The 27,750-nt window shown below is 46.5% G+C and overlaps 1 protein-coding gene across 1 annotated transcript in view; it reads right to left on the bottom strand.

Annotated features, from left to right (window-relative positions):
* Positions 1 to 9,253: 9,253 nt before the first annotated feature.
* cep112 (centrosomal protein 112) overlaps positions 9,254 to 27,750 on the bottom strand; it is a 107,022-nt gene continuing 88,525 nt past the window's right edge. Inside the window, exons 24-27 of the mRNA XM_008287544.1 lie at positions 21,495 to 21,584; positions 12,371 to 12,472; positions 9,987 to 10,051; positions 9,254 to 9,529 (exon numbers count right to left, since the gene is read on the bottom strand). Coding sequence (XP_008285766.1) covers positions 9,526 to 9,529; positions 9,987 to 10,051; positions 12,371 to 12,472; positions 21,495 to 21,584 — 261 coding nt within the window. The 3' untranslated portion in view covers positions 9,254 to 9,525. The remainder of the gene's footprint in view (positions 9,530 to 9,986; positions 10,052 to 12,370; positions 12,473 to 21,494; positions 21,585 to 27,750) is intronic.

Below are 27,750 nucleotides of genomic sequence, written 5' to 3' on the forward strand. Positions count from 1 at the left end.
GCTAAAGGTGCTGTGAAACTTTCTCCCCGGACGCCTCGCTTCCCATCAAGGTTAATAAAAGAGGAAGCTGCTGTTGAAGGGAGCCACGGCGACTGAGGGATCACTCATCACTCAAAGGCCACTTTATCGCCTTCTCAAAAAACAATCCCAATGTGTCGACATCAAACTCGCCGTCCCGGCAAACGGTGAGCAGCTTGTAGCCTGCAGCTCCTCGGGGGGTTTGTGGAAAGTTTGCAGAGAAGCTCAATTGATTAAAACTGAAATTACACTTTGAATAAAATAAAAGCTACAACACCTGAACGCCGCACGTTCAAAGTGCATTAAAACTAATCCCAAGAGCTTCAGCAAAAGGCAACTGGACTTGGAGATGTTTCATCCAGGAAGCGTCTCCAGGTCTGAACCCAAGAAGCTTCTTGGATGAAAGGGGAAATGTCCAAGAATCACAAATAGCTAGCTTTAAAGTAGAGACGCTAAAACGCTTCTCAAAGGGTAATGGAAGTACAGCTGAAGTACCGTCAAAGAAATAAATGCAACAAACAGTGGTGTTGCTGAATGAGCGCTCGACACAGAAATGTTGGGAAATCGTGAAGAGTTCATTCAACATCTGGAGCTGAGCCAGATGTGAAACGCTAACGAGTCAAACTGCACAAACACATAAAGCTCATCCACACAGTCGAGGTCTTTCTGTAGGTGACCACAAAAAGTCTGAAGCTTGTAGAACTACCAGAACCTGGATGAATTTACACAAACATGCACAAAAACTAGCAAACAAAGGAGCAGAGACGCCGAAACGTTCCACAAAGGCTAATGGATGAACAGTTAGAATACACACGTGAAGAGCAACGGATGAACAGCGGGAATGCCTTCAAAGAGTACTTAAGTATGATGCAAAAAAAGCGTCGTGTGACGTCGTGTTCAGTACATTCAGCGTCTGGATGCTAACGAGTTGAACTGCACAAGCACAATCTGTGATGTGGTCAGAGCTCGTCCACACCGTCTGTAGGTGCGCCGGTCATCTGGCTAATATCCAGAGTGTCTCCAGACAATGTGGGTCTTTGTTAGCTCCGGAGGGCCCACACTGACCTCTGACAGTAAACACACCGGGGTGGGAACCATCACCATGGCGATGGTGCAGACCCCCTGCCGGTACCTGGGGCCAGTTGGGCCCTCGTGTCCTGCCTTGTCAGCCCCCTCTGCGGTCCCCATAGGTCGGGTCTTCCGTGCCGCCCCCCAGGAGCTGACCCCGGGTCTGCGGCCGGCCTGAGACCGGGGGTGTCCTTGGCTCCTGGCCCTATAAAAAGACCTTTGAAAGAGGGCTCTGAGGGGAGAGGTTATGGGATGTAACTGTCTCTTTTTATGGGCAGATATTATTACAGGGACAGGTCAAATTCAGACCCACTACAAAGAGCACTATAAATAGAGACGAAAGGGGACGTATAAATCACCAATGTTGACTGCTTCCTTCTTTACATACACAAAGCAACTGAGTTCTCGATGTTATCTGAAGTTAGATTTGATGAAAACACCTCCTATGTGGCCACTTCAGAGGGCCGGAGGGCTTTTACGACGTGCTGCGAGCTCTCCTGAGTCGGTCGTAACTGCTACCGGCCACCTCGGCTGCAGCCATAAACACTGAGAGTGCGTCTCCCGCTGCCGTCCTCTCTGAGCTGCAGCTCTGTGATCAGTAACTGCTCTCAATTACAGTATTGTGTGCTGTTCCTTTCGGCTTGGGGTTAAACTCTTTGCAGACCCCTTTGAAGTGCTCATCCCTTTATCTCAAGCCAGAGCCAAGAATTTGGGGGAGGACAATGGAAAATGAAACCAAGAGGGAAGCTTATGGCAATTATCAACCAGGGCCATGAGGAGGAAGTCAGCTTGCACAGAGAGAGAGCAGATAAAGAGAGTCAGCTAATGTAGGACAGGGGGTTACTGTTTCAAGTTTGTTTGGTGTGTACACACCCGGGGCGACAACCGACTGCCGAGAGAGGAAATGGAGGCTACCTCTTCAAAGCAGGTGACAACAGGGGGACAATGAAGGGAGCGAGAAGCCGATGAGAGCAACGGTGGCGGCGGTGCAGGGGGTCAACACACAACATCGGTGGCAAGAAGAGGAGAAGGACGGAGGCGCAAGTGCTGTTGTCAGCAGAATCAAATGGCACGCAGAGGGCTGGGGAAGATACAATTAAAGTGTGGAGTTAAGACAGGCTTTGAAGTTGGACATGGTGCATAATACCCTTAAAAGTTAAGGAAGGGCAACAATCCGCCAGTTTGTTATGGGGATGTTTTGAACGAGGAAGAGGAGGCGGTGGTGGTGATGGGGGGTTGTTTTTGAAAGGGTTCAGTTTGAGGGGAATGAAGCTGCGTTTCAAACACCAATTGGCCTCAGAAGGATGTTTTTTTTTTGTTTTTTTTTCAAAACAGAGAAGTGCGAGTGGGAGTCTGCGCCTACCTGTGAATTTTGATGATGGGGATGAGAAAGATGGAAGAAGGGAAAGATAAATGTGTCAGAGAGTGGAACAGGGAGTGAGACAGGTGGAAGAGAAAAGGGAGAATGAGACATGAAATAGGTGGGAATTGGAAAGGGAAGGGAGGCAGGGAGGAAATAAAAGAGAGGGGAAGGGGGGGTGTTGAAGGTTATTTATTGGTTTTTTCCTTCGTTTTAATCCCATTTTGCGCTTGACTTTTAAGTCTACCAATGTATAGAAACAATGTCGGATGCACTGTCTAATCCCGTTTGGGCCATGAAGCTCACTCCACACTGACAGTAATGACTTTCATTTCCTCTGCTGCTCGCGCTGAAGCACCATGCAGACACTTCACAGGCCGGACGCCTCAGTTCTGCCATGCTTGACAGGACAGCGATCCGTCTCCGAATCAGTCTTAACCTGAACCCCGGGCTCCCTCGCTCATCCCTAATCTGTCGCTTTAACCCCGTCTTCCTACTTCCTGACTCCGGAGCGCAGGGTTCCCCCAACCAGCGAGGTGATTAACTGGCTCGTTCGTTCATCAGATGCCAGATTCTTATCTCTTCGCCGCCTCCTGCTCCTCTGTTAAAGGGCCGTGGCATCAACAGGGTGAGCGCCATGGCAACGGAGACGGGAGGGCAGACGGCTCAAACACTGTCTCGCTTGACAAGAACACAATCTGAACACGCTGCTCACATCTCACGCCGTATATCCGTCTATCACATTTCTAGACATCCAGCACACAGAAGCCATGCCCTCTGGGGTGTTTATGAAGATCATCATGACCTGAGGAGAAGTTTCAAAGATTGATTCCAATGTTTTTAAGCCAAGTATGTTAAAAATGTGATGGAGAAAATGAATGACATAGCATCTCCCACCGCAGCGTTTAAATCATAATGCTGGCAGATAAAATGTTCAGAAAACAAACCACCGAAAGGCGAGACGTGTAAGTAGTGAAATTCTATATTGTCTTTTTAAAACACTTTTGTGCACGTTGTGTTCAGACTGAAAGCAAAATGTGAAGAAGTATTTATTCCAACGACATGAACTGAGCGACACAGACCGGCTCAAGGAGGAAGAAATCCACCTTAAACAGACGTAATTTATGAGAACGAAGCTTTCCACAAAACAATGGTGAGGTGCTGAAGGTGCAGAATAAGTGTTCAACCTGAAGTTCAAACCACTTCTCATCATTTTAGACGGACAACTCTGCAGGAGTAGCTCAGTGACGGTGGGACAGTGAAATGTTGAAGCTAGTTTTGGTTCCTCATTGGTGTCTTTTTGCGTTTTAGAAAGAATTACTGGAATCCAGCCAACATGAAGCCACCAGAGCATCGCCGTTGGGAGATGACACCATGAGTAGGTCAGTAGCTGATTGGTGAAAAGGTGGAACCAGAAAAGGCTAAATGGTGCTTTCATTCTGACGAGCAGCGCATGTGTTGATAAGCTTGTGACTGCTGATGCCTTCCAGTGATGCTCTCTGACACTCGTCCATTATGTTTGATCACCCACTTCACTGTGACGTCTGTCTTGTCTGTGACAGCAGCAAAACCACAGACTGTATAAAAAAGATGGTTGTTTTCTCGTGATCTGACAAATGAAACCAACATGGAAGTCTTTCTAATGACCAGCAGGGGGCGACTCTTCTGGAGTCTGACTGTTTAGAAGTCTCAGAGAAAAGCTTCTTCTCACTTGATCTGTTTCCTCAGTGGACAGTTTCCTCAAACATTTACGGTCGAAATCTCTAGTTTTAAATGCAGCACGGTGTTCATCTGGTGAAACAACGTTAGAGGAAAATGTGTTTTAGGGCGGGGCTGCCTTGTGATTGTCAGGTCACTGCTGGGCTGCTAACTTGCTCTTTACATCTGGTTTCAAAAGACCAAGATGCCGATAGCCAAATGCTAAATCAGTATTCTAACAACCAATGGGTGACAGTTATCTTTAATAGACCGTCTATGGACAAATGCAAAAGGACCAACAATGGCAACAACATGAACAATTCATTTCTGGTTGTTTGCAAAGTTCTGGATGGTACCAACCCAGAACCATGCTGGTATTTGGGTTTGTCACCATCAAAATATAGCTGTTAGTGTTAGCATGTTGCTAGGCTAATGTGGCTAGCATTATTATTAGCTTTGATGGTCTGCCTACAGGTCACAACTGTGGAAACTCTGAAGCTAAAGACACTCAGAGACGGCAGAAACTTAGAGAAACCAAGAAACAAGAACCAGTTCAATGCAACCTAAACTCCTCTGTTTGCTCACATATCCTGCATTTTAATACGGCCAAACTTCCAGGAAAGCTGTTTTTATTTGGAAACAGTCGATCAAATGCAGCCCGTTAAGACGACACGTGAACCTGCAGTCACTTCTGGACCATTTCTAAGCCTCGGCTCTGCTGGCTGACAAACCTGCTGTACAGTGAGTGAGAAATGATGGCTGTGTCGTGTTCTCAGCAAAACCATCACTCAGAGGGAGCTAGAAGCAAATAAAAGTCCTCTTCTCACCTGCTCAGTAATGCCTTTCACTACTGGGCCAACAGTGTTCTTCCTGAAGGGGGCGTGGACGGCACCAACTCACTGCATTTCAAGCTACAGACACCGAAAACTGACACGACTTTCATCAAATTGCTGAAATCACACAACAAAACTGTAAATGCTGAGTTCAGCGGCCTCTGAGTTCACTTCCGTCCGCGTGATGTCTTGTTCTTTTGAGTCAGTTGAGGAACCCGAAAAAATACCAAGAAATAAATGTAAAGGCACTGAGCAGTGAGAGCTGCAGCCTGAAGCAGCAGGACGACCATCACAGCACAGAGATTAAAGGAAAGACAAGATCAAGCACAACCAGGAGCATTTTTATGCACATTAGCGACGACGTCGCCGTCGTCTACTTACCCATCTTCACTTTAGGTAGAGCGGCTGAGGGAGATAAAGAGAAAATGCGAGGCAGGGATATCAGATACCCAGACAGAGACATAGGGCAAGCGATACAGACAAACCTCCCACTCGTCTTGAATGCACAGACTCCTGTCCCTCTGCTCAGCCCACACCGTCGGCCCAGATGGCAGATTCATGCCACAGTCACACCAGCACAACCTGCTGTACAGCCTCCAACACACTCCTTCTCAGATCACTCAGCTGCATATCCTTTTCATAGCTCCTGTTGCGTTTGAGTGACAGGGCCGGGAAAAAAAAAACCTCACTGCCATAAATATCATGTCAACAAAGAGACACCGACACCAGCTCGGAGAGAGACAAAGACGGAGAACGCAGGAAACATGATGGAAGACAGAATAAACAGCGTAAGTGAAAGGCGTCGGGGGTGTTGTGTGAGAAGTGTTGGCGATAAACAGGTTTATTTATGCAAGCAGTGTACAGCAGCCAAACACCGGCCTCCTAGGGTCTGACTCAGAATACAGCTCTATAAAAAGATCCAGTGGCACGCATGCTCACGCTAACAATGACTTTGTCAATCACACGCCGATATACAGTCAGTCCCAGAGGCCCGTCAGCAGCCGACACACGGATCAGGTGCAAATCCTGCAAGACGCAGTGAAGGGAGGCAGCGGACACTCCAATCACTGGGCATTTGATTACAAACGATGGCCCTTCCATTCCCACCCTCAAATAACCCGTCTGACGTCCTACAAGAATCAATTACACACAACAAACGCTGGATAAAGAAACCACGTTGGCAGTTGACAGACATTTCTGTTTCGTAGTAGATACACTCAAGAAAAGCCCTCATCAAAACATTACAGCCTCAAGCACGAGAAAGTCGGCCAAATTTCAACTGATCAAGCTTCATACGGCAGCATGAAATGAGAATACGGCGGCTGAGTGGAAACCTTTGGAGCTCCCTGACCGCCCTCCACTGCTGTCACACAACAGTCCACTGTGTGATGTGGAGATAACCGGCAGAGGAAGCGAGGGCTTTGATCCTTAATGGGGCCATGTCGGCTCTGTGGAAATGACATTCATGCCTTGTATTTACACAAGCGCAATTACGGAGGTAATTTTGGTGGTAGACAATCAATTAGAGTGAAACTATGCCAGGGCAATAACACAGATTAAAGGAAAGGTTACGGCTGGAGCCTGTTTGGGTGTAAATGAGCAAAACAAGGGTCGGCTAAATAAGCCTCGGGACACATCAACCTTTAGATCTACAGTATCAGCAGCAACCGTAATGAATCAGGGCTCGTCTCTTCTAACAACCGCTTCTCTGACCACAGATTTGGGAAAGACCTGCATGTCACATAGTTCTCCAAAGCACCTACTTGGTGCAACAACTTGTGGCCTGATCTCTCCTCTCAGGCTTCGTTTTTTTATCCGTCTCAACTAATTCTGCGGCATCTTCTGTGCACGATCAAGGAGACAAACGTGTGCATCAGTTCCCACATTTAACCCGGAGAGATTTAGAACAGCAGAGTTGCTCCGAAAACAAGGACAGGACGAGGGGGGACAGTTCAAGCTCCACCGGGTAGAGGCGTTAGCAGAAACCGCTAATAAATAGCACATGTGCTGGCTGATGGCTCATCGGTGGATATGTGGTGCATGCAGGGATCAACAGGAGTCCTACTTGTCATCTTATCTTGAGCTGAGTGTCAGATTTCTATGAGTAAAAGCAACACTAGAACTGTACTGAATGCAGTCACCCACTCCACCTGTGCTGATGTTTGGTCATTTACTTCCTTAACTGCTTGCATTTGCTGAACTAACGTGTCTGGGTTTTCCCAGAGCTTCCTCTGCCACGAGGTGCATGTCACATACAACAGGTATGAATGTAATCTGTGTAATTTGGCTGCAATCCTGCAACACACGACCAAAAATCAAGCTTATCTCTGATCTGTGCATTTCAGTGCAGGAACACTTCAAAGACACGTGAAGGACACTGAATTCTTGGAGAAGGATAAGAGATGCAGCAAAGAGGATGCCGGCACTTTGCCAGAACGGTGCCATGAACACGTATGAACCCATGACTACGGTCAAAGAGGTCAAGGAAGGATGTGAAGGGGAATTGATTTAGGAAAAAACAACCATGGCGCGAAGACAATCTGATTGCATTTACACTAAGCTAGGTAGTGAGTTAAATGTTGCTGCTGCAAGGAATTGTGGGACGGCATCATCTCCTTTCCTTCATAAAGGACGGACCAGAGTATCCTAAAGGAGATAAAACAGGAAGCCACTTCTCTTAGCATTCAAAACACTGAACCCACCTTCATCACGGCACGACACTTCCAGGTGTTCACTGACTGGATGTGAAGACTTCATATGAAGACCAGGACGTGAGATGTTCTGCTGCAAACTGTTTTAACTGATGTTCTGTGAGATCTGCCAGGCCGGAGCCGTTCTTCAGTAAGTCGTGTTCTGAAGGCTAATTTAGTTTGTGAAGTAAAGCTCAGCCCATGTATGGAGGTAAACAGTTAGTTATGCAGCCAGTAGAGTAGAAAGTTCACAGTGCAGCCATCCATCATATCGCATGTGTTGAACAGAACAGAATATAGTCTACTTATCCCAGACCCGGGAAACTACTGAATGGTGCAAACAGCGATCATTCAGGTCAGTGGGACGATGTGGAGTTGGACCAAACAAGAGTCGAGACATCGATGTGACTCTGGTTACAGATAATGTCACAAACTGAGCCCCTTGTTTCTCATCTTGGCTTCACCTGTGGAGGACGCTGTAATGGCTGAACACCTACAGCAGCTCAGACAACACCACGTAGGAACTAGTTCACGAGGGAGACTGAAGCCACGACCAACATGATGTGAAACGCACAGATATGCTCCATGCAAGAAAAGAAACCAAAGAAACAAACGAGCTTTAAATGCTTCTCCACCGAGGGCTGAGTGTTGCAACAGCTCTGAATCCTCTGTGCACCTCGTCCAGAAACAACAGAGCCGACAAAGGCTTTGTGCTGAAAGACCAAATTCCTGTTTCTCAGATGTTGGTCTGACAGTCGTCTCTCCTTTTGTCTCTTTTTCTATTCTTCCCTTTCTCCTTCGCTCTGTGCCTGGGCAGCAGAATCAGCACATCAAATAAATAGAGAGAGGAATCGTGTTTCACTTGGAGACAGCCGAGCAGGACAATAGGAACACGTGAAGTGAGCGAACTGCGGGTGTAAAAAGAAAGCAATTCCAATGCAAATAAGTGCAGAGGCCTCTTTGAAATCAAATCTGATTTAGGAATTTAATAACACCTCCAAACTGTTTTCCAAGAAAAGAAAAAAGAAAAAGATTCTTTGGAAATGATCAGTATTCGAGGCCACGCATTCCTCACCTACCAGAGACACAGAACACCAGCGGATAGGGGCTCATTACGAAGCCTCTCCTTGGTCCACCAAATGTTATTATCATCAAAACCTCCCGACTCTGGAGGAGACATGGCGGCCATTTTGTGGACTCCAGCGTCTGAGTCATTGGGTTTGAGTGGAGCCGCTGGTAAAACACAAGCAGTGGCAGAAACACTGGGGCCCAGAACTGTAGCCTTTGGCCTGAGGTTCAAACAATCGACTCGCAGCGCTCTTTATCTGAACCAACCACAAACCCCCAACTACCCCTTCCAGTTCAGACGGAGGCCTGAGCAGAGAGGCTACATGGTGATGGGAGAGATTGGAAGTGAAGGTCTTTGACTTCAGTCACACAGCTAATCTTGGTTAACATGCATGTTGTGGTCATAAAAAAACAAAGGCAGCAGCACGACTTCCCCTAATTGAGGGACTAATTATGAGGTATTGGAAGAAGATGAGAAACATGCTCAGAATGAACCCAAAGAAGCAGGACAACAAAAAAACGATGCAAAGCTTTTATTAAAAACGATGGATTCTGTCAGAACGTGACATCAAATATGAAAAACATCAAGTTAAATTAGAAAACTTGAACAAAAACCTAAAAACCTTCTTTGCCAACAAGACAATGAATAAATATTTAATGAGGACATCAAACTAAAAGATGGCGTTTCCGGTGGCATGACGAGTGTGTGAAATACGGCAACAGTCAAGTTTGCTCACATCTGACGGAGGTCACGGCTTCACGGCGCCGAGCTCAGCCGTGGTTCTTCCTGTCACCTGTGCAGAGAGAGTCCTGGTGTTAAACCTTCACACTGACGTCATCATTCAGGGGCATCAACATTAAAGGTGTTGGAAATAAATTCAAGCCAACGCTCTGACTGACTGCTGCTTTATGATTCCCAACATCTGAGTGGCTTTAAGAAGTGCAGGAGTACAGTGAAGCAGCTTTTTACTGTGAAGTGTCTGACTGACAGTCCTGAGAGATGTTTGCAGAGATGTGAGCGACGGCAGCGTTTGACAAGTTCTCTCATCACTGCCTATGTATGGATGCTGCTCATAAAGACATAAATGGCTGTTACAGTGTGATGGATGGGAGGCAAATCAAAGCCCTCCGGACGAACACTTCACCGAACGCATCTGCACCACGAAAAAGCTCAAATACAGGAGCGCTGCTGGATGTTCACCTACACAGTCTGCCTAAACGTTTCTACACAATCTAACCGGCGGTGCTGACCTCCTGCTGCGACAGGCGTCCAGGTCCTCCTGCAGCAAAGACGCTCTCTTCTGAAGGAAGGTCACCTGCAACACAGACACACAACGATGCAAAACGCAGCCAACGTAGCGCGCTGTCAGCAGGAACATGAGGAAATGGGAAGTGGAGGAATGCTTCTGGGCCAAGTGGGCGAGCCAAGTAGAGGACAGAGGAAGAAAAGCCTGGTTGTTGAGAGCAGGGGTCGGAGGTCAGGGATCGGGGCAGCGGGGTGAAGGCAAGCCGGGCCACGGGGACGGTTCTGGACCAGGTTAGCCGAGGTTAGGAGGCGGCACCGTTCTGTTGTTGGGCTACAAAGCGTACGTTTATTTATGAAGTGTCTTTGGCTAAAGTGAAAATAAACCCCATCTACATTTACACGGCATCCAGAGCCTGGCAGAATAATCACAGCTCCAAAAGAATCCGTATTGTTCTGGGACTACCGTACTGGAGCCCAGGGTACATTCCTTTCTGTGGGGGAGACCTCAGTTCAAGTTCTAGCATTTCATTTGGCACCTCACACGGGTAAAGTATATGCAAAGCCCCACCGAAATGCGGTCAGATGCCTCCAGAGACACAAAACTCTCCGTACCTTTTTTTCCTTTTCTTACTATGTAAAAATAATGCACTTTAATGTGCAAAACCCAAGACACTGTCAATGAGAGGAGAGACCGCTCTGGTCATGAATTACATTTTATAAACATATCCGATCACAGAGCTGTGGTCTGGGCATTGAAACGGGATCTTGGAAGACCTATTTGAACAAGGCAGGGGTTTATGATGAGCCCATTTTACAAAAGCTCACACTGCACGCTCTTATTATTGTTACAACACAGTTATTTAGAATGTAAATGCTGCGAAAAGCAAAGCCCTTATTAGTGAGAGACGAGGCTCAGAGGGAAACATGCAGCATGAATGCGGTTGTGCAGGACTGACTGTGGGAGCTGACGGAGAGACAAGGAGAGATGAAGGTTTATGAGGAGGCCTGGCCGGGTCCGAAGTGAAAGCAACATCTATAATCGAGCGCTGCACCAAAACCGCACCGAACAGATCTTTGGTCTCGTTCAAACAAATCGCTCCGGCGCACACAGTCGTGCACAGTGTTCAGATTCACTTTCTACCAGTTCTGATTAATTTACAGAAGGAGAGACACAAGAGGGTCTCAGAGGGTCTGAAGGACCTGTCCTACAAAGATCTGCCCTCAGCAGGAAGGTGGCTGGATCAGGGATCCAGTGCCTTGCTCACTAACACGGCAGGTTTGGTTCACTACACAGCTCAAAGGACGCTTAATGTAAAGGTCTGTTACACATACATGATGTTAGACTGTATGTATTGTATGTAAAGGTCAACATGAGCTGCTGTTCAGTATGAATGCAGGTAAAGAAACGGCCTGACTCTTTATGCCGACACCTGGTTCCTTCCCATTAGTGGGTCACTGGAACCAGTTGTACAGTGATGGTGGTTGGACATAAATCCTGGTTTTAGCTGCACCCAACCCAACACAGTCCTCCAGCTTCTATTCGCTGCATCATCATCACCAGCTAACAGCATGCTAAGCTAACAGCATGCTAAGCTAACAGCATGCTAAGCTAGCCCACATGTAGCTCAACCAGCAGCCACATCACGGCCGTCGTCATGCTGTCAAAATGTAAAGCTTTCTGTTTCCATCAGGAAGGACAGCGTCTGCAGCTAACGAGGATCTGGTAAACTAAACGAGAACGTTGCATTCGTCCAACCTGACGAGACAGTTGCTGCTCCGTCTCCGCTCAGACATGCTAACGGTGCACTGGGTGAGCGAGTCATGTGAGAACTTTTACGACTAGAACCTGTTTGTGAGACCGGAGGAGCTGGATCAGTCGGATGATTCTGGGTACCGACATGAAGACGATGCTGGGTCCGGCTGAGCAGAGCCTGGTGCTCACTGCAGGGCCTCACGGGCCAGAACATCACGTCACCTGAACACTCTGCAGGATTCTCATTGGACTTTTGGCACATTTTACTGTGAATTCATTCCTTTCAATTTTTATCATTTCACTCATTTTCTCTGTAGTGAAGAGTTTAAGTGGCCAAGAAGGAAAAGAGGAGCTGCTGAAGTATGAGATGAAGTCAGAAGCAGTAACGAGGCTGCGCTTCACTACAGTTATCACTGAAGAACTGTGCAGCATGTAAAACAAACAGCAGCTCTACATTTAAAATGGACTCATGGAAAAGGAAAAGACAGCAGATGATAAATATTTTGCAGACTGAACACATAAAACTTGAGCCTCAACAGTATTTTTTTACATTCTTGGGCCTAAAGTCAACAGACTGAATGTGTTCTGCGAGTTGGTTCTAGTCTGATCCGTACTTGGCAACCAGTCAGCTCTCACCTGAGCTTTCAGAGAGGTGATGGTGTCCTCCAGCTCCTGTCTGAGTTCAGCTGGCATCAAACCTTTGATCTTCTGCTCGTACTCCTGATGCACCAGAGTCACCTGAGAAGACAGAGGGAGGAGGCAGTAAACAGGAACTGGAGACTTCAGGAATCGATACCTGGCTTCACACGGACGTCCCGGCTACGACGGAGTGTTCATGTTTCTGCATGGAAATGAGAAACCTGATGATGAACGCTGGAATACTCTGAAACTTCTCATTCTGGTTTGTGTTCAGGTGCAGCTTCAGTCAGTGACAAACACAGATCAGTTCAACACTACGGCCGCTGTTCTGTTGTTCTGCTGTTCTGCTGCTTCCTCCGGTCATAATGACTCCGTCCTACCAAACGACTGCTGACACCGTAACACCTCCTCCTACCAGCAGCTCTTGTTTCTGGCAGGAAGCCGACACGATGCTGCATCTGATGGTACGAAGTCGCTGTAAAGTGGCCTCATGGATGTAAAGCTAAAGGAGCGTCAGAGTGATCAGCAACCAGAACACTGGTGTTCATCAGACACTCTGTGCTCCTGTCACATAGTGTGCAACATCAAACTTAACATGATAAGTATTACTATGAACAACAACAACAACAACAACAATAATAATAATAATAATAATAATAATAATAATAACAATAATAATAATCGCGCACACACATTTTTTCAAGGCTCTTAAACAGGTGAGAGAGGCTCACAATTGAACAAATGATCATTAATTAATAGAAAATCCTTTATTAGTCCCAAAAGGAGAAACTTGCAACATCACAGCCGCAAAGTGACAGAAAGAAAAAGTACAAAACAAAGAGGTGATGCATTTACACCATATCTACAATATCAATAAGAAGAAGAGAAGAACTGAGGGGCACTACGGACACACACTACACAATATTTACATGAATGAACTGCATCAGATCTGTAGTTATATATTATTACTGCTGAATAAGTGCTGCTCTCACACACACACACACACACACACACACACAGTTCCAAACAGCGAGCCAACAGCTTGGAGGAGGCACACTCACTCTCACTGCTCTGACTGTGGGTATCCCCTCTTTATTCATGGCTCAGAGTATTCCCTCGCTCTTCACAGCTCCTTCACATCTCCACAGGGGGTCCCAGCCTCGCTCTGCATAACACCCCCTACTGGCTGCCGCTGACTACAGCCAGATCTGACACAATGCATTTATGGGCTCCACACAGCTGGGTTTGGAAGAAGACAGGGCCACGGTGGAGGGCAGCACACATCAAACGCTGCAGCAGCTCAATAGCTAGCTAGCTATCTCCACTGGGGAGGACTGGAGGAAGTCTGTCTGGGGCTAAATTACACTCCACTAAACCAGAGTCTGATTATAGAAGTTGAAAAGGGTTTGGTTAGCGCAACCCCCACTTTTTACCCACAAACACACATGAATGGAGACGCACACATACGCGGACGTGCACGAGCGCAGAGCTTTTACGGTATTGTAAAAAAGCATTTACAGCATTCTGAAGAGTTGCTGAATCAATTAATTTGGAGCTTGATGAGCAGTTTGACAGAGCCGGAGGAGCTAACTGTGAGAAGCAACAGTTTGCAGCCACATATTTCAAGGTGTAACCAGGGGAGAGTCTGGGCATCCCGATGAGCCGGACAGAACCAGAGTCCAGCCAACACTAAGAACATCCCCATGATCCCCACCTCTCATCAGTCCCATCTTTCAAGTGAAGGGAGCGTGAATGAGGCGAGGGGGAGGGGGAGAAGATTGGTTTCCCTAAAATAATCTTCCTGTTGTGGATTTAACTGATTGTTCTGGCTTTGGCTAATTAATCTTCCTGGGCACAATGAAAGGGATTGGGAAGCACTTCAAAGCAGCCTCCAGTATAAATGATCCCAACATGAAGCGGCTCACTTTGTCTCGGCACAGTGTGCAATAGATTAGTCCGCCACAACTTTGCCAATTTTTCGGGCTCCTTGTGCCCCGTTCACTTGAAAGCGTCGGACCAATAAGGTTGGGTGGAGAATCCATCAGTTTACAGAAATACGTGGTGCTGCTGCGTGAGAATCCAGTCTGGGATAATTTGAAAGTGACCTTTTCAAACAAGTGGCAAAAAACAGGTTTTTAGAAGCTTTAATTTGAACGTCCAGGATTTAAAAAATGAGCTGAAGCAACACGAGTGCAGATTTTCAAAATGTCTGTCTCTATCTATAGCAGCTTCTGTAGTCATAACAAAACGGGAAGCCAAGACAAAACACACTTCACTACCTCAGACCGAAGCAATAAACAATGGTTGAATAAACACATCCCTTACCAACCACTCTGAATATAAGTCTGAGATTCTTCAAAAGCCAAGCTCCTTAGTTTTGCATTCTTGGTTCATGTATGGTGCCGTCACCGCAGCAATGAGAGATCCGCTCGGCCTAAATTACAAGCTCCTTTGTGGCGATGCTGTCTCCATTTTCCGTCCCATACATTAGAACGGGCCAGGCAGCGACGGCGTGCTCATCGCAGAGAGCGACGGGATGACTGGATACTGTACATACAGCTGCACAGCAGAGAAGCCACGACAAAGAGAAGGCCGGAGTACAGCGAACGCACCACATGATGCAACCAGCCTGTGAATGTGGCTCAACCACTTTGTGCAGAAACACTAAATATTTTCATTTTTTACAGTTAAATCCGACATCTGTATTGTTTTTAATCCTAAAACTAGCATCATTTTGTATCGTTGCACACGTATGTGCAAACACACACGGATGCACCGTGTATGTACGTGAACCTGAAGGCATATGAGACAGTTTTCTGCTCTTTCCACGCTGCAGCAGACCAAAGCCTTCGCAGTCACATTCTTCCAAAGCACTTCTATCTAAAGCTTAGCCATAGTTTACTATGCAATGTGTGTGGGTGGAAGCAGCAGCCGTTTTTTTATAACTACACCTCTGATGTGGAAACCTATGCTCAGCTAACAGATGCAGAAAAAAAAGCAGACAAGGATGGGTAAAGCTCCAATTCAAATTTCTGCCTTCGCCATGTCTCTCAATGGAGTTAAAATTCAAAACAGAAGCATCCGACTCCCTAAAGATGTCTGACTGGTTCCCTGAGAGACGCTGCTCCTTCAGCTGTGCCTTCGCTTTCCTGTTCCAAGGTCCCTCCTCTCACATCTCTATTTTCCTTCATGCAAACACACATTTTTCTCTTCTTTTCACAGCAAAGGCATGTTTGTTTTCCTGACAGGTGGAAGGAGACGTGTGATGGCGTCTGAGGAAAAGGCTCCTCTCCATTAGGACAGATGTTGGAGCCTTTGAACAACGCTGCTGATCAAACCTTCTGTGAGGTTTTGGTCATTGACGCACTCGGCGTGCAGGCGAGTCGGCGGGAGAAGACAGGAAGGGAAACACAAGAAAGTGTGCCACTATTTCCCCTCGCAATGAAAAGGGACTCTGACTTTCTGAAGAAAATCAGTTTTCATCTCCGCTGCTCTTTTTTAAATGAGATTTTGTTTGTTCCTGATGAAGCGTGATTCTCCCGTTTTGAAGACTGTGAGGAGCGGCAGTCGTTTTTCCCCTCCCAGTCATCTTAAAATGACAACATTTCATCTATATATAGTCTTTAGATTGTGGTTTTGACTTTCCTTTGCATTCGGTGCTGTCACATGGTGTGGTTTTTGACAGCTGCCAGCAGAAAGGAACAAGCCCTCAACACTTTCAACGTTCAAATGAAGTTTGTCACATCGTTGGGAAGCTTGATGTATGCTAATGAAGTTGGGTGTGTGTGTGCAGGCTGGTGCGGGACGGGTTGGGGGGCGAGTAGCTGCTGGAAAGACATTTTTGATATCCCCCTTGTTCCAAAGTGACAAAATCCTTGTCAGGAACAAGGGGGTACATCAAAAATGATGCCACTCACAAAGTTTGCACCTCCACATCCACTGAGTTGGCACTCAGTGAGTTCACCAAGGAGCGATTTGAATTGAAAATGCTTTGCTGTGAGACGGAGAAAAGAAACCGCTTCACAAAAACGGAGGGGGGAGAAAAAGGGAAACGGCAGGCAGAGATTAGAGGAGGCTGCAGATCTGAGTGAAGCTCTCAGAACTATGGGATGGATGGTGGCTGCTGATGTAATGTGCCTCAACAAAAACAGCACACAGGAAAACCAGTCAGCCTACAGAACTTAAGTTCAACTCCTCTGCATTTCTATGTCTGCATCAATACTGAAGACAACTACAGACATGATTTATTTTTCATTACACCCAGCTCCTGTGCTGCAGCAGGATACATCTCAGAAACTTGTACAGTTCACCGTGCCCACTGTATCATTATGTATTTATACAAAGAGCCGTACTCTTCAACAGTCTGCTTCTCTTCAAGCAGAATTGAACCACACAGCGAGCTGATGATCTGCCATTTTAGAGTGGGGGAGCCTGCAAGGGCCCTGCAAGTGTTCGGCGAGCAGCATCTGTGTGAAGTCTGCTGTAGCATGTGAGCGATCGCATTACAAAGACACGTCTTGGCAGATAAACTAGGGCAATATCAGCGTGAGGAGACCCAGAGTGGATGCCCTTAGGTTCAGTATCATACACAAAAACACAATGCACAGATGAAGCCCACCACAGCTCGTGTGCATGTATGATGTACTCCAATGCAAACAGTTGCACGCAAACAAACAACAGCAAAAGGTTTAACTGACCTGAGAGCAGGAGTCAGTCCGTCCCACACAGGGACCAACGCTCCTGGACTGAGCGCACATTTAGCTCGATGCAAGACGCTACGAACCAGCCGAGGGACGGTGGCTTCAGGAGAGGTTCAGGTGGAGCAACGGCCGAGGATTCAAACAAACTCAGTACACTCTACAAAGTCATTCAGGGCATGTGGTTACAAGAACATCTCATCTATTTATTTCAGGGAAGCACAATATATCAACGACCACATCGGTATCGGCCGATATTAGTGGTTCTTCTGATGTATCGGTACCGGTCCGATGAACACGTTTAGCCGATGGTTGTCCAACATCAGCGCCTTCGTGTCTACGTTTGATATCGCTGCTGTTTCACTGATGTTTTTACTGAACTGGTTCTGGACTGGAACATTCAATATGTTTCAACATGTTTTATTTTTGTTCCCTAATAAACACTGTGTGGCCTAATTTGGACTTCTTCTGAACAGTTTTCATTCTCCTCGTGCTTCTTACCCTCAGTGTGAACAAAAGCTGAATGTTAATATCGGTATCGGCCAGAAATGTTAACATCGTGCATCACTCATTTATTTAGATCTACCTTTCAAGCTGCAGACATTATATTTAATGGTTGGATTGACATAATATTGCTGATAACTGCATGACCTCTAGTTTCTCTGTTAACCGATTTAAAACTAAATTAACCTGTAATAAGTGAAATCTGCCTTGATAACTTTATTTCAAATCATGTTCGGATGCTGTTGGAGGACCTGCAGGTTACACAAGGTTGAATTATTGGACCTTCTTAAAACAGGAACAAACACCTAAAAGCCAAGACCTGCTGAAGAAAACATGATTCAGGCATCTTGATTTTTTAAAAATGCTTTTAAGCACAACACTTAAAAATTCCTTTTAAATGACGTGAAAACAGTTAATCAACGTAAAAACTTGTGTTTATCTGAGCAATTAATAAGTGAGCAGTGATTAAAACTACCTGGTTGTTAAGGAAACCAGGTCCCTGTTGGTTGCACATCATTTCATTAGAAGTTGTCATAAATCAGAACAAACTGTTCGTTTTACTTTATCTTCTTGAGACCAAACATTCATTCTGAGTGTGTAATAAGAGGTAGAACTCCTCTGTCACTAGCAGAGACAGAGGGCAGCGCTCACGTCACATATTTACAGGAAGACCTCGTCTACGTGGAGCGACGTTAATGATCAGAGCATCGCTTCAGCTTCTGGGACAAACTGATGTCCAGCAAACAGACTCAAAGACAAAACATCTGTAAATATATGAAATATTATGAAAGGGGGCTGCAGCACGTTGCTTATTTCACTTTTATCGTAGTGCTTACATTCAACCTAAACTGTCTCTGGACAGCTGGTTGAGCAGAATTTCAGTTCTACTGGATGAAAAGTCTTAGGGTCCGAGTGCGACACCTCCAACACCACGGCAGAAGAACAGCAACACGGGGCTCGCTTCTCGTTTCACAGATGGCAGAACAAACATCTCCAGAGGAAACATGACAAATCAAGGACTTCATTATGTCAGAAACAAAACAAACCTCTCGTCAAGTTGCAGCGATAAAAGGTGCAGCCATAAGAATCTGTCGGATCTGACAGCTTAGAGTTCAGTTGTTCATTGAAGCCAAAGGCTGCAGCGTGGTGAACGTGTGGATCCAACATGGCTCTCTGTGGACCACTGGGTTCATGATGTCACCGCTGCTGGGATAAGGCAGGATTGTTTTTTCCTTCTAAAAACCAGAACTTTAATGATCCTGCCGAGCTGTGGTTAGCCTGCTCATAATGTCAGGCAACAGCAGACACATGTTTTCTGTACGTATCGCATGTTCAGACATGCAAATCGATGACGCTCTGCTTGGTTGTCCGACGTACAGCAGACCGCAGGGACGCGTCAACATACACACAACATGTGTGCTGCTGCAGGCCATGAAGGACTTAATGGGGCGTGTGCAAATGTGAGATACTTGGTAGGGATCAACGGATGTGGGTCTGGTAGGGTTGATACCCATTATTGGTGATCAAGAAAGAGCAGTAACCGGTACACATTAAATGTAATGTTTTAACAGCATGTGATAGCAGGAACCTGTCATTCATACCCAGAGGCTTCTTCACTCCTAAACGTGACTGTAACTGAACATGTACGACAGAAACAGGAGAGATTAAATCATCTCTGTTTATGTGGATCGACTGAGATCGATCAGCTTGTCTTCTGATCACTCATCTCTATTTTCTTAGCCTTGCTGGGTTCTATCACTTTCATTGCCCACTAAGATCTTAAATTATTAATAGTTGGTTAATCTGTGGCTGCCTGCTAACGTAGCCGCTAGCCGTTAGCCTTAGCCACTGTGAGAGAAGCTAACTTCCTGGTTTGAGGCGACAGCTGGTGTTTCTTGTTCACTTTTTCTGCATTGAACCTGAAGTATTTAATTGACCAATAATCAGTCAATAAAAACACAGACAACCTGCCAGGTGGATGATGGGTCTGTCCCGACCACTCTGAGTGTCTGATGAGCTGGACCGGTGCCGACATAAAATATGACTGAAACAAATACAGAGACTACATTCAGAAGTCACTCCATCGTTTCCATTTTGTGTCTCTGGTGTTTTCCAGGAGGTTTGAGGACTTCTATGATTTTTTAAATGTACATCTGCACATTGGTTGGCAGCATGTTATTGGCTGGACAGACAGCAGCAACACCTGTGGATGCTACATGTGACTGAATGCAGCAGGTACTTCAAACATCACTGCCTCTACTGGCGCTGATGAAGTCCGTTGAAACCTTAGTTGTTGCACCTCATTAATAAACGTCTTCCAACAACCTTCAGAGTTCCTGATCCTGTGTCCTCTGTCCTGTCATTTATCGGCATCAGCTCTTCTGGCTGATTACTTCGCTCTTACCCTACGATGGCTCACTTCCTGTTTGTCTCGTTGCTGCCAACTTTGTCACAGCAAAAAAATCTGTGATAAATTAGTGAAATGTGTTTGTGGCAGTGAATCAAATCCTGTCAAGTGCCTGAAATTGGAACCAAATGCTTCGTCAGATTCTCGGTCTTGTTTACTCATTCTTCGCTTCAACATACTGCCTGATTTAAAATCTAACTTCGCAGTTTTTGCATCGGAAAGCAGCACTTTTGGTTATTAGTACCACAATTAATGTTTCTTACTGGCGCCAGTGTTGAAAATTTCCACCAAGCGAGACTAATCTCCCTTGACCGCAATCAAATGTTGTAATGTGCTGAATAAAATATTAAAAGCAACTTGAATTAATAGAATTTATGTCCACAATCGTTCAGTTGTAAGTAAAATGTCCTGGAACTGTTGTGGGTCAACATGTGACTGATTCAACACAATCTACCTGAAGTCAACGTCACTGTTTGAACACACACATGTTCACCCAGCATCTGAAACACGATCCTGATCCGATTTCTCTCAGTGACTCCACCACTGGCAGCAGTTTGAACAGAGCGGGAACGTTTCCTTGTGTCTGCAGCACCAAACGCACACATTTCAAACTTTACACTCAGAAAATAACACAACAAATCAAGAAGTGTGAAACTAAAAAACGAGCCACCAGAAGCCGTGTGTGACACGACGGCGGCGGATTCAGGACCGGGTCACAGGAAACAATACGCAGCGCCTCTGGGACTGGGTCAGTGAGCAAAGGCTCCTAAAAACCGCTGACCTCCTCCTGCAGATTTATGACAGCCAGACACTGAGGTGTGTGACGAGTGTGTGAAGTGTGCACAAGGGTCAGTGGGTGGATCAGAGGGGACAGCAGAAAATGAATGCCTTTGGTGTACATACCTCGGTACAAAGAACAACCTCCTGTGTGAGTGCAGTCATTAGTGCTTTCTTCTCTGTGTGTGTCAAGGTCAGAACAGAGCCTGATTACAGGGCATTCTGCACAGCCATGGGGAGTGTGTGTGACTGTGTGTGCACACACAGGCTTCCCTTTTGAACACAGGCAGTGGTGGCATTCCTGGCCCTAGGCGCTGGCTCTTGAAGCCAGATCTCAAGGAATTTGGGAAATGTGCGAGGGGGCATATCTCTGGCTCTGAACAGGAGAACGAGAGATGGTAGAGTGATGAGGGCAGGGCAGGAGAGGAGGGGAAGGAAGGATCGATTTTGTTTGTCTTCCGCGGCTCCTGGAGGATCAAGTAAGGACGGCAAATGAAGAGCCAGGTTGTGGCGGCGTCAGGTGATGGCAGAGCAGAGGCTGGGAGTGAAGGAGTCACTGAGGGGTTCGTATGATTAATAAGAAGGAGTCATGTTGAGGTGATGTGGAGGTACGAGGCAAAAAGAGGGCAGAGGGGTGAGAAAGTTCATGTTGGGCAGCGAGAGCGACGGCGAGGAGCAAATGAGTTTGAGATGCCTGACTCTCCTGTCCAAGCATGAAGAAGACTAAGTGCATTACCTTCTCTTCAGTCTCCAGCTCTCTGCTGAGCAGCTTCTTCTCCGAGCAGTGCAGCTGCCTCTGTAGACTCTCCACCTTTTCCTGCAGAGCCTGGGGGAAGGGAGAGACAGTCAGTGGGCTGAGTGACGGAAAAAGAAAAACAACCCCAAATCCGTGTGGCGTCATGTGTAAGTGACGCAAATTGATAGGCGCTGATCTACGGTTACATCCGAGCTGCCAGGAGACACATCCTTCATCTGAACGAGAGGCTGGAGGAAACGAGTAGTCGAACGAAAACCAGTGAGACGCAGGAGAGTGGACAGAAGGGAGGACAGAAGGGAGGACAGAAGGGAGGACAGAAGGGAGGACAGAGGGAGGACAGAAGGGAGGACAGAAGGGAGGACAGAAGGGAGGACAGAGGGAGGACAGAAGGGAGGACAGAAGGGAGGACAGAAGGGAGGACAGAGGGACAGCGAGCCCAGATGCAGCCTGTGATTATTTGTTCAGTGTTAAAAGGCTAATAATAAAGCCATGACAGTAATTACCGACAAGCTGCCCTCATTAAGCCCAAACTTATTTTTAGACAAGGACAATCAGAAAAAGAGACTTTCTTACTCGGGGAATTAGCAAAACTTTCTAAGCTTTTGTAAAATTGCATTCCTCATTCCTTTCTTTGAAGGCAACAAGAAAGATCCAGGATCACAGGAGGACCAAGAAGCCTCTCTGTGTACTCCAGTACCTGCATTGATCAGATCCCCCCCAGGGTGCCAATAAAGAATCTAATCTGTTTTGCTTTCTAAGATTCAGGCAAGAAAGAAAAACAAGAAAACGCTCTGCATGTGTGTGTACGTGTGTGTGTGTGTGTTTATGTAGGTGTGTGTGTGTGTGTGTGTGTGTGTGTGTATGTGTGTGTTTATGTGTGTGTTTATGTAGGTGTGTGTGTGTGTGAGTGTGTGTACGTGTGTGTGTGTGTGTTTATGTAGGTGTGTGTGTGTGTGTGTGTGTGTGTATGTGTGTGTTTATGTGTGTGTTTATGTATGTGTGTGTGTGTGTGCATAGGGCAGATTTTTTTTATGTTCTGCCTGTAAGTTATAGCGAGGCCAGTTCCTGCACACGACGCAGAACCAGATGTTTAGAGTGCACATGTGGACACTTCATCTTTGATTAGTCTGAATGGAAAGCAGAGCAAGCGATATGCACACACACACACACACACACACACACACACACACACACACACACACACACACACACACCTTAACACGAAAACACAGACATGCATTTACACACACACACATATTTCCAACAAGTGTGTGGGGAAGCGGCTAGCATCAATATCCGCAGTGTCTCCCCCCGCTGGAGTTGAGTGAGTAGGCCAGGTGTTGGCTTGTTGGTTCTGTGAGCTGAGGGAAACACAGTCCAGGTGATAGGCATGACTGTCTGATCTACAACCCACTCCACTGACATAAATCACACACAGACTGTAAAGCTTCAGGGCCAGGATGAACTTCTGAGTAGCAACTCTCTGAGAACTCCCGACTAAAAAGCAAAGACGGGAGCAACACACACTCCCAAAAACAGCAGAAACTTTTGTTTTGTTGGCCGTCAGACTGCTACAGAAGATCTCACAGCAGCTGAAACTCGCCTGATATTTTCTGTTATTTGCGTCATGTGATCCCAGTCCTTCAGTAATTTGAAACACAACGTGAGCCCACCTGGACCTAATGCAGGTAATTCCACTTCACAGTGCAGCTAGAGGCACATTTAATCCTCCGCCAGATGGACTTTTGGATCAGCACACATTAATTGACTATCATGAGGTCAGTTTCAGCTCTTCGGCACGAAAGGCAGCTGCTTATCCTATTAATCGGGCTCTTTCTTAGCCAGTCACGGCCCGGTTGTAGCCCACGTCTCCATCCAGTGCAAGCCCTTGCTTTCCATTTCATCATTTCATTTTGTTTATTGGTGAATCAAAGCCTCAATGACACTGGAAAAGCATTTCCAGTGGAGCTGACACAGTTTGCTTTCAGATTGTAAGGAAGGCGTGAGAGTCTGAGGCATCTCCTCCTTTCCTTTGCATCTCCTTCCTTGTCACTGGTTGAAGAACACTGAATGTATTGCACAGGTGGGGAGTCTTCTGAGATGCATTTCAGACGTTGGGAAATACAGAAAAGACGCAGAGTTTGCATTAAGTGACGACAAGACAAAGTGACTTTCCTTCAAACACGTGTGATGATTTAGCCGGTATCTACAGAGCTGTAGCTAACATCGCCGAGGAGGACGAGAGCCCCGACATGGCAGCCCCCTCTCCAAACCCACCTCTGATTCCCTGCACTGTGACACAGCGCTGCTGGACCAGGTCTTCTGGGAAGTGAGGCTGACTACAGGACCACTGCTGACGTGTTCTCCTCTTTCTTGTGGCTTCTACATCTGATGCTCAAAACAAGTCTGAGGGCAGGAGTTCAACACTTGTCACTGTATTAATAGGGAAGATTCTGCTGATGAACAGAAGAGCTTAGTGAGTCAGAGACCTTTGGAAGTGTTTAGTCACTATCAGCATCAGAGGCCATGGTCGTATTACACTGAACCACCGTCACGTACTGCACAGACTCTGACAAAGACATGGCGTCAGTCGAAAAGGCTGCTGAAAATAATAAAACAGGCCACATGCTGCGGTCACCTGCACACTACGGAGGGAAACATGTCACCTGATCAGGAATTTTCAACCTGATCTAGGAACTTCTCTTGTCCAAACACATCTGGTCCGCTGGTGGTCCTCCATCGTTTGTCCTAAATCTGAACATACGCTCCAGACGCAGGTTGTTTCTATAGTACCGAGCGTGCGAAGGTGCGTTAATGACCATGTGTAGAAGATCCTGCTAAAGTGTCTCCAGATGCTCAGGGTGATATGGTCTTTATCAGCCATGCAGAATGGGATCATTGAAAACAGGCCGGGATAAGGGGAAATCTGATTTCCTTGGGGAGAGATGTAGGGAGGAGGAGGAGGAGGAGGAGGAGGAGGCATGGAAGACAAAGGTGTATGGAGAAATTGCAAAACAAAAAGGCCCGGGAGGATAAAGAGAGAAATGTGGCCGTGGTATCAGGAGGAGAGAAGGAAAAGAGAAAGTTCAGAAAGGTGAAAATGAGAAGCAGCAAGATAGCGAGGAGGCGGCGGCGGCGGAGGGGAGGACATGAAGGAGAATAACACGTGGCCGGAGTGGAGAGATATGGGCAGCGGTGCTCGTCTGCTGCACAGTCCCACAGTCGGAAGCTTCAAGGCCTCGCTCACCTCTCCATCAGCAATGTGCCTCTGCTTTCATTCCAAACTTCGGCTCAAAGGATTAGCGAGGCACACGCGCACACAAGCACCAACAAACACAGCGCTCAGAGCAATCCATGCAGGTATAGGCATGCATTAATATTAACAGCAAAAGTTCTAAAAATGTGAGTGCTACACTCAGTCAAATGATTGTGCAGCAACCGTGTTGTGAGCACGTAAACACATACGCACAGGCGCACACACACACCAGCGCCTGAGTCATCTTTCCTGGGTGGTCCTCCTGCGCAGATAAGGCAAGCATGTTTCCCTAGGGTGAAGTAAAAGCAACAGAGGGCAGGAAAAAAAGCAAAGAAGAAAGAAGGGAGAGAATAGTGGGAGGAGGAAAAAAGGCCAGGGGCCTCTTTAAACTTGGTGTTTTGTTAGGAGCTGAGCTGCTCTTCATGTGCGGCGGGGCCTTCTATTTGCAGCGTGCTGTCAGAAGTTTCTCCCAAAGTCTGGATTAAAGAGATCCTCTAATGACACTGAGGCTGGACGACTTCAGACAGCAGCAAAAACCTCACACTGCACCGCCTCCAGCCAAGGACACACACACACACACACACACACACACACACACACACACACACACCAGATGCATACACAAGGGGCACAAAACACACAGACATACATAAGCAAAGACGTACTATGTGGACTGCGCCCACACACACACAGGCTTTAGTAGAACAAGGCGGTGTGTGTGTGTACGGCTACTGATCTAATAGTAAATAATAAAGGAGGTGCTAACCTCAAGGAGAGATGGATGGCCAGAGAGATGAGCACAGACTCTCTTTTATCTGCACTTTTATCAAAGGATTGTGGGAAAGGTAAAGAAGTGAGTGTAAGAGAGAAGCAGTGGGAGGAGGAGGAGAGAGGTCTCCTTCCTGAGGTGTTAGAGAAGAGAAACTTTTGCTTTTGCTTTGCTGTCTGTCTGTCTGTCTGTGTGTAGGAATAAAAAGCTGCGGTTTAGCAAGTCGACCAGGACAGCCCCTCTGAAAGGTAACACTGATATTGGTGTGAATTGACTTGCTTTCAGCGCTTTGATGCTTTTCAGCACTTTTCCCAGAGTTGATTTAGAAGTGAAGTGGGAAGATGCTGTGATGGCAGCAGCGCTGGAACTCTCCCCAACACCAAATCGAACGGTTATCTCGTCTCCTGCACACATGCAGGCTCGGCTATGGAGGCGTCTTTCCCAGCACTGATGAAAATAGTAAGACAATTGCCGCGCTAATGAAGACGTGTTGCAACCGAGCTGTGCCCACAGGGGGAACACACTGTTCTCTGGCTTTCCGTCTCGGTCTCTTTCAGCTGCTGTGAGCTACAGTAGAAAGAGAATAGGAAACAACTCTGATATATGCACCATATGCCTGCTGTGTGTGTTTGTGTGTGGCCATTTATTCTGTTTATCAGATAGCACATCAGCTCATGGATGTTGAGTTTAGCAAAAACTACACATTCTAGTGCATCCGAGAAACTCTTGATGAAAACATAGAGAACGGTTTTAATTGAATGTTCAGGTTTTTACCAGAAAACACGCTGTGACAAACACCAGCAGGTTTTTCTAAAGTCATCCTGTTGAACACTGATGTTGTATTGTTATCTGCTGTGGTTATTGCTATTAAGGGCATTCCCTTAATGATTAATCACTGTGTGAATGAATCCGTTTTAATCTTAGCGGTTGATGCTCATTCCTCGATGTGCTCCACTCTCACTGCTCCTATTGAGTCCCACTATAGAAACATGACAAGCCGGAACAACACAACAGCATTCCAGGGCTGTGATTTCAGTATTTCTGCCCCCTAGTGATCACACAGCTTTAACTATACATGAGCTCCTTCAGAAAGTGGAGCTCCAGCCAAGGACATGAGGCCGTCATGGTTTCTTTGTGCTCAGCATTAGGCCTGTGGTTTGGTGAGTAATTGTTGTACGGTCTCTATGAGCTGTTCTACTTCCCACGTTCCCTCGTAGCATCCTGGAATGTTATCTTTCTCCTACTTCCACCTCCTCTGATATGCGGATCAAACGTTGCCGGGAATCGGCCCACAGCCGGAAAAGTCATCAATCAGCCGACACAATGCACACGCGTAGGGCTGCACACACACACACACACACACATGGAGGGACATGAAGGCTGGCGGGAGCATGCACGGATACACAAAGACAGCCAAAGAGGAAGAGGGAGGGCGATCCCGCAGATAGCTAGCAGGGACATGACGGGACGATTATCAGCATTACTTCTGATTTTTAGTATTTTTTAATTGACTGGTTATTGCTAAATGAAATGCACTACTTCAGGTCTGATGCAGCTCCTGTCTCAGAAATATATCTCAAAAACTGAACGCAAGCCGTTGCCACAAACCAGGAAGTTAGCTACCCTCACAGTGGCTAAGGCTACGCTAACGGCTAAGCTAGCAGGTAGCTACAAATGACCCCAAAACAGAGTCTGGAAACAATAACTAACAACGCTTTAAGATGTGGACTTGTGTGGACAATGGAAGTGTTACAACAGTCAAAGATGAAGAAAATAGAGAAGAGAGACAAACTGATGAGTGGCGGTCGATGACTTGAGGCAGAATAGTTGTGATGCTATGAAACAGCAAAGACTGGAGCACACGGCACGGCACCGTGACCGGTTGGTTGTTCAATCAGCTCAAGTCTTCACACTTTATCTGGGTGGAGGAGCGGTCATGTGGAAAAACAACAACTAACCCTTCCAAAGTAGAAAGTAAAGGAGTGTGTGAGTAAAGAACACGTCCAGCAGAAACAGAGGAACCTCTTCACCTGTTCAATCCATGTCAGAACACTTTAGACGTTTCCTTCTTTCTTGATCTGTGCACCATTTCTCTCTACTTCATTTTTTTCTGTTATTGGTTCAAATATATTTAAATGTTCATATCATTGAATTCGTTACCATTCCTGATAACGCCGGGCAGCGTCCCACCTGAATCCAGTCCTGGTTCA

This window comes from Stegastes partitus, unplaced genomic scaffold (assembly GCF_000690725.1).
Source record: "Stegastes partitus isolate 25-593 unplaced genomic scaffold, Stegastes_partitus-1.0.2 Scaffold506, whole genome shotgun sequence".
NCBI lineage: Eukaryota > Metazoa > Chordata > Actinopteri > Pomacentridae > Stegastes > Stegastes partitus.